This window comes from Sinocyclocheilus grahami, unplaced genomic scaffold, assembly GCF_001515645.1.
Source record: "Sinocyclocheilus grahami isolate Dianchi unplaced genomic scaffold, SAMN03320097.WGS_v1.1 scaffold1047.1, whole genome shotgun sequence".
In the NCBI taxonomy this organism is placed as follows: Eukaryota; Metazoa; Chordata; class Actinopteri; order Cypriniformes; family Cyprinidae; genus Sinocyclocheilus; species Sinocyclocheilus grahami.
In genome coordinates, this window is record NW_015506226.1 from 346,618 (window position 1) to 353,223 (window position 6,606).

Below are 6,606 nucleotides of genomic sequence, written 5' to 3' on the forward strand. Positions count from 1 at the left end.
ATGAAGTGACTCTCAGAGCAGTTCTGGAGATGTTGTTCATGTATTTATGTCCTCATTAGTGAGACGGCAGACGTTAATATCACCGCAAGCGTCACAAGCGTTTCAGTATGAGTACTACACAAAACCGCGCATCTGCGCCATTCATTAACACAGAGACACACAAAATTCATATTTAAATATGAATCGTTTTGCGGCTTAATATTTACAAATACTAGTGGGAGTGGGCCCACTTGTGTGTGTGTGCGCGCGCGCGCTCGGGCAGAACTCCACTGTGCGCGATACAGAGAGCGTCACCATGTAACGTAGAGACCGAAATGACATGCCGTCGTGTAAATAAGATAAATAACATAAGACTATTTAGTTTGCTTAATAAAAGAGCAAGGTATATACCAGTTCTATATATATATATATATATATAATAATGACAGGGGAAACACTGTATTGACACTGTATTCTGTGTGTATGTGTCTGTTCAAACATGAGGAGGAGGAGATGCGAAAGACGAATCAACTGGGTCTGAAACGCGTCTCTCTCTGTGTGCGCGCGCTTTGCAGGTGTGCAGAACTGAAGAGACACTGTGCGAGATGTGGCTTGTGTGCGCGCTTCAGGTCAGACAGCAAGACCAGACGGCAAAGAGTTGTTTTCTGCAACTAATTGCACCTTTTGCAACGTTTTGATTTAAGTAGCCTATCATTAAAATGATTCAGATATCGCACGCCGTTGCGATATGCATATTGCGGTATTTACATTTGCGATATTTCGATAATTTCGATATATCGCGCAGCCCTAATCACTACTATGTTATGATTCAAAGTAACAAGCATTTACAAAACTAACAAAAGGTGAAGTTACCTATTATATGCAGAACATCTGGGCGAATGAGAGGTTCTCCTCCAGTCAGTCGAATCTTGTTAACCCCCTCTCGCACAAAGAGTCTGGCTAACATCAACAACTCCTCTGCTGTTAAGAGATGCGAGCGAGGGGTGAGCGTTACCCCCTCCTGTGGCATACAGTACTGACCTGAGAAATAGAAGACGTTTCATTAAAAATCATTATTGATTATAAATTCTTGTCATGCCTTTAACAATGACAAACAAAGGAGTAAAAGAAGCATGCATATACAACTTTATTTATTTTTTTTTTACTTTTATTAATATTAACCTTTGGATCAAACTAATATTCATCAGGTAAAGGTGTTTTGATGTTAAAACTATGTGTTACACTGGTTCTATCCATGAATACCCCTTACCTGTGGTAAAATCACTGTACAATGTACAACCTCTTGTGGCTTATTGCTGCAGTTAATAAAACCATTATTACAGTAGGATATTTTTATTGCTAATCAGGAATACCTTTTATTACTAATTAGTAGAGCTTCATTTGGACTGGTAGTATTGAACAAGTCAGTGCTAACAGACAAAAGACACCAATGTCTTTTTACAAAGCATACAGTATATGTGAGAGACTTACAGCGGAGGTTACATTTCTCAGTGAGAGAAATGCGAAGGTAATTATGCCTGCGTTCAAAAGAGTCCGTAAGGAACGCTGAGAAAGGCAGGACATCCTTCAGGACTCGCCTATGACTACCTGGAACCACAAGCTCTCCGACCTGCAGAGAACAACAAATATAACATGATAGGGATTACAAACCCAAAACTCACGGTTCGGATCTTATTATGGTTTTTGAGTCACAGATCATGTAATTTGCTTTCCATTTATTACTTAAAGCCAAGTACTTCTTCAATACCAAACATTTAATCAAACATGATTACATTTCCTAGTTCAGTGGTCAAAATATCATTGAAATCTCACTTGTGATTATCTACAAAAAAAAAAAAAAAACAGGGATGTTTTTTGTTTTTTAATTGTTGTGGTTTTCATATATTATCAAAATTAATAATTACAATGATGTTTGAGGATCATCATACTTACCCTAGCTTATTAATAGACCTACAATTCGCCAAAAATCACACTATTAAAAAAGTTAAAAAAAGAAAAAGTAACTATTACAAATAGTGAACAGATCAAAATATGATTATGAACAAACTTATTTACAAAATCACATTAAAAATAAAACAATAAATATGAGATCCTGTTAAATAAAACTATTAAAAATATATTTTTTTACATTTTCTGACTGTATTTAACATGTTCACAGACTGTGAGTATAAAGTACTTGCAAGTTTTCAAGTTATTTTATGTTTATTTTGGAAATTGATCTTTACTATCCCTAATCAGGCTAATTTTGACCACAAAGTATGTGATTTCTGCAAATGTAATTGAGCAAATGTAATTGCTTATTTATATTATATCAGTGACTGTGAAAGTTTCAGGAATCTTTAATAAAGTGTGCAAAACAATCCCGCAACTTTTTCATGACTTGTTAAAACAAAGTAATACTGTTTGTGTGCACTTTATAACATGTATAGTTAGTATGTGACTACCTTGAAACCAATAACAGCATCTCTTTTGATAATTGATAATAGCGCTCTGCTCTCATCCAAGTTCTTCATGGCTAGAGTAGCGGCGCGCGACTAGTAATCAGTATTGCTCGCAGCGCCCTCTGCTGGTGAAAGTAAACACAGTTTTGAACGTGCAGTAAAATTTCCGGGGACTCAGTGTTGCCAGACGTACAATAATTATCATATTTGTACGATAATTTTGACCTCTGTACGATCAATAATTAAAAAAAAAATCCCATAATTTCAAAATTTCAGAACGTGTTTTTTTCCAAAGTCAACCTCATCAAAACAAAGCCATGAAATCGGCTCATTACAGACGCTCTAAATGGGTCGGTGCACACCTCAGGACCCTCAACACGGAGGATTCTGATGACAGCGACTCAGAGGTGGAGTTTGGACCTTCCCACAAGGTACGGCTATGGCCCTATGATTTCCACGATGTGGAAATTGGTCGAAACGATGGAATTGCGGAATCCAGTCAACGGAATTTACTGTATAACGCGAAATGTCATGGAATTTGTCAAAGTTTGGATGAATTAATCAAAGGAAGGTCATTACACTTAAATCGTGATATGGACTAGTATCTGTAAATATTAAGCCGCAAAAAGGCTATTTAAATATAAATCCTGCATGTTCTGTGTCAGTCTGAATCATAGTCTATGGTCTGAATGAATGTGACGCTCGCAGTGATTTCAGCATCTGCCTTCTCACTAAATAGGACATAAATACATGAACAACATCCCCAGAACTGCTCTGAGAGTCAAAAATATATAGTTTCTGCCAGAAATGTATTACTATTGTTCAGTAGAACGTACGTACAACTACTACTACTACTAAAATGATTAAGGAATAATCACAATATTTCTTCCATGTTTTAATTTTAATTGTAAATCCTCTTTGCTTGCCAAAAAATAAAATGCGTTTAATTTTCATTAATTAAAAGATCAAATTAATGTGTTATGCCTTCATTCGATAACCAGAATTAAACATTTTAAACACACAACGCAGAATTTCTAAAGAAAAAAAATCATTTCATAAGGCTATAAATAAAAGTAGTTTTTATGCATTCAAATAATTAGACATATTAACACACAGAATTTGGCAACAATAAACAAGGTGAAAAAAATGTACATTTCATAAGACCCTATACATGTAATTTTTGTTAAACTTTTTAATAGATTTGATGTTGAATTGTATACATTTCATTATTTAATTAGACGTGCTTTTGATTAATAACATTTAATTTAACCATTTAAAAAGGAGTCCAGAAAAATAAAAATGGGGGAAAAAAACAGAATCCCAAAAATGTTTTTATTTGGAATAAAAAAAAAAATAAAAAAAAGGAATTTGGGAAAAAAATAAAACGTATAAGGCCCTAGCATAGTTATTTATTTATTGTGGTAATTTGAAGGTTGTGTCAAAAAGTTGTTGTTCTAGTCTAGTAGATAAATAGCTGTATTCTGTACCTTTTTACTCGTGTATGATCATTTTCTTCCAAATACGATAATTTTGAGCTTCTGGTACGATACTTGGACATTTCCAATCTGGCAACACTGCGGGGACTGCTCCACTTTGGGACAGGACCATCGCGCTGCGTGAAATACACACTAAACAGCGGCACAAAACCGGACAGGACACCAAAAACGGGGACGTCTGGTCACCCTACCGTATGGAACCCGTAATGACAAATCAGCAGAACTAAATAGTTTGCATTCAGTAATGTTAATACAAGGCCATTGAAATGAGCATATTTTGTGTGTGTGTGTGTGTAGGCTATTGTCCAGGTTGTGTGAAGCCCACTGATAGTGAGACTTTTAACAGTAAACATACACAATGGCAAAGACTATAGAATAAAGGGACTTTGACAACGGCTTCTCATGTTATACAGTGTGACATCCATTACTGATTTGTCTGGTTTAGTACTTTAGTGCGAGTCTTATGACCAAACTGTTGTAAAGAAAGACTCATTTATAATTTGTCACACTTTGAATCTGTTACGTTCAGTACCCACTCTAGCATGAAGCATTAATCAAACCATGTGTATACCTCACTTATATACACTAGAGATTTACCATAATGCATATATATTTTTAATGCATTAATACAATGGCAATTATACATTTTTTAAATTTGAGGGCTAGTTTGTACACAGTAATGAACTTGGTACGCAGAATGATTACCATATTCATAAACCATATAAATCGTACTTTAATTTATTTCAAAGCATATCTTACGAAAATTAACCATGGTTTTGTTGTAGTAAAAGTGTAGTAACCATGGTTTTTTTGGCGTACCATTTGTATAACCACAGTTTCACTACAAATACCATGGTTAAACTGGTTAGTGTAGCAAAACCATGGTTAACTTGTGGTTACCGATGTTTAACTATAGTATAGTAACCACTTTTTTTGGTTTTATTTGTGGTAAAACCATGGTTAATTTTACTGTTTAAAAATAGAAATATATCGTTTTTATTTATTTTTTCTGCATTATATAAACAACCCATAATACTTAATATACATAAAGTTTAACAGGCCACAATCATACATCAACGCAACCAACAAACAAACAAAAAATACATGTTAGGCCACATGTTACACAGACAACACTCAAACAGCATTAGCCATTTAAAAATCGATAGGTCTCGGCAAGAGTTTTCAAAACTACGTGCATTAGCTTATAATTATTGTCCTCAGGTGACTTTACAGCGTTTCATGATCTCGTACCTGTGCAGCAGTGCCAGGTGTACATGTATGTGTAAAAGGTGTAAGGAAACACACACCTGTTCCAGTCTGTTCTCTTCATGAGTGACTCCGGAATACCATCGACACACTCGATATCTCCCACATGTCTGGAGAACTGCCCGCTTTGTGCAGGCCTCAGCCGCGGCCTGTGCTCCTACAATAAGGCTACTAAATGTGCTGCAGTTTAACGCCATCGTCAAAGCAAAAATGTCTATGTTGAAATGTGGGCATAATCTGCGTTTGTAGCGGCTGGTTTAAATTTGACATGCAGTTCGCCTGGAAGATTAACGAGGGGGTTGTCTTTGCGCAGCCAATCAACGTCAAGGAGCATCTACAAGATTTCTGGGCAATGTAGTTTCATGATTGTGAACTACAAACTACGAAAATACGACAAGGGACTTTGGTTCCGATGAACATCTGTTATAACGTGCTGTTAATGATTTCACAGTCCTCTGAAGTTACTCATCTTTTCCTGTGAGAGCAAATTTGGAGTTCGAACTTGGACTGTTGTACACATGCAGCTGAATTTTTTTATTTTTGAGTGCGCTGAGATTTATTCAGTTAGTAAAGCACAATTATATTGCATATTTTTTTGGTCAGTTTGGGCCTCTGTCCTTCTTATTTGGTCTTATAGCTTTCATATTATCCTAGAGTTGCTGATATTATATGGCTACAAATTATGATGTAATTCAGATAGCTTGTAATGTAAATCAGTTAGATCTTTATAACAGTATAGAAGACTACTTACATAAAATGCACATAAATATCAGTTGTCTACGGTGGCCGAGAAGTGCAAAGCAAATCACAATTCTGAAAACAAAAGAACAAATTACAAACGCAAATGCAAGTCTAAAAAACAAAATAACAATTCAGAAAGCACAACAACAATTCAGAAAACATTATAACAAGTCAGAAAACACAATGACAAATCCGAAAACAAATTTACAAGTCAGAAAACACAACGACAAATCAGACAAACCGGAAAAGGTAGGTATAGTTTGAGACCGCGCCATTGGTTACGCACCGCTGACTGGACGAGACATCTGTCAATCAACGTATACAGGGACGAACCAGGCGAAGAACAGCAGAGTCGTGGTAGAAAGTTCGGAGATGGTATTAAAGTAGCTCAGTTTAAATGTATTGTATGAATTGCCCTTGCTATGGAATAAAAAATACGGGATGTCTATTTACAATTAGTTAAAAGTGGCTGTAAATCATCAGTTCCAGTGGCGCAGCTCGATAAGCGAGTGTCGTTGGCTTTTTGATGCAATCCCGCCTTTTGCCGAACCTTTTTTTCCTCCCTTTTCAAATCTCGTATTAGCAATAGATTATATTTACACTAAGTGAAAATAGCAGTATTTTTAGCCATATGCTATTCACACTAAGTGCAAATACCTATT

General features: G+C 35.8%; 1 protein-coding gene across 2 annotated transcripts in view; it reads right to left on the reverse strand.

Moving 5' to 3' along the window:
* Positions 1-5,517, reverse strand: part of mocs1 (molybdenum cofactor synthesis 1) — a 13,715-nt gene extending 8,198 nt beyond the window's left edge. Inside the window, exons 1-3 of one of the 2 annotated variants that reach the window (XM_016251479.1) lie at positions 5,245-5,515; positions 1,471-1,609; positions 853-1,020 (exon numbers count right to left, since the gene is read on the reverse strand). In XM_016251479.1, the coding sequence (XP_016106965.1) occupies positions 853-1,020; positions 1,471-1,609; positions 5,245-5,400 (463 nt within the window). In that variant the 5' untranslated portion in view covers positions 5,401-5,515. Of the gene's footprint in view, positions 1-852; positions 1,021-1,470; positions 1,610-5,244 lie in introns of both variants that reach the window. The other variant, XM_016251480.1, reaches the window with a different exon arrangement.
* Positions 5,518-6,606: the final 1,089 nt, after the last annotated feature.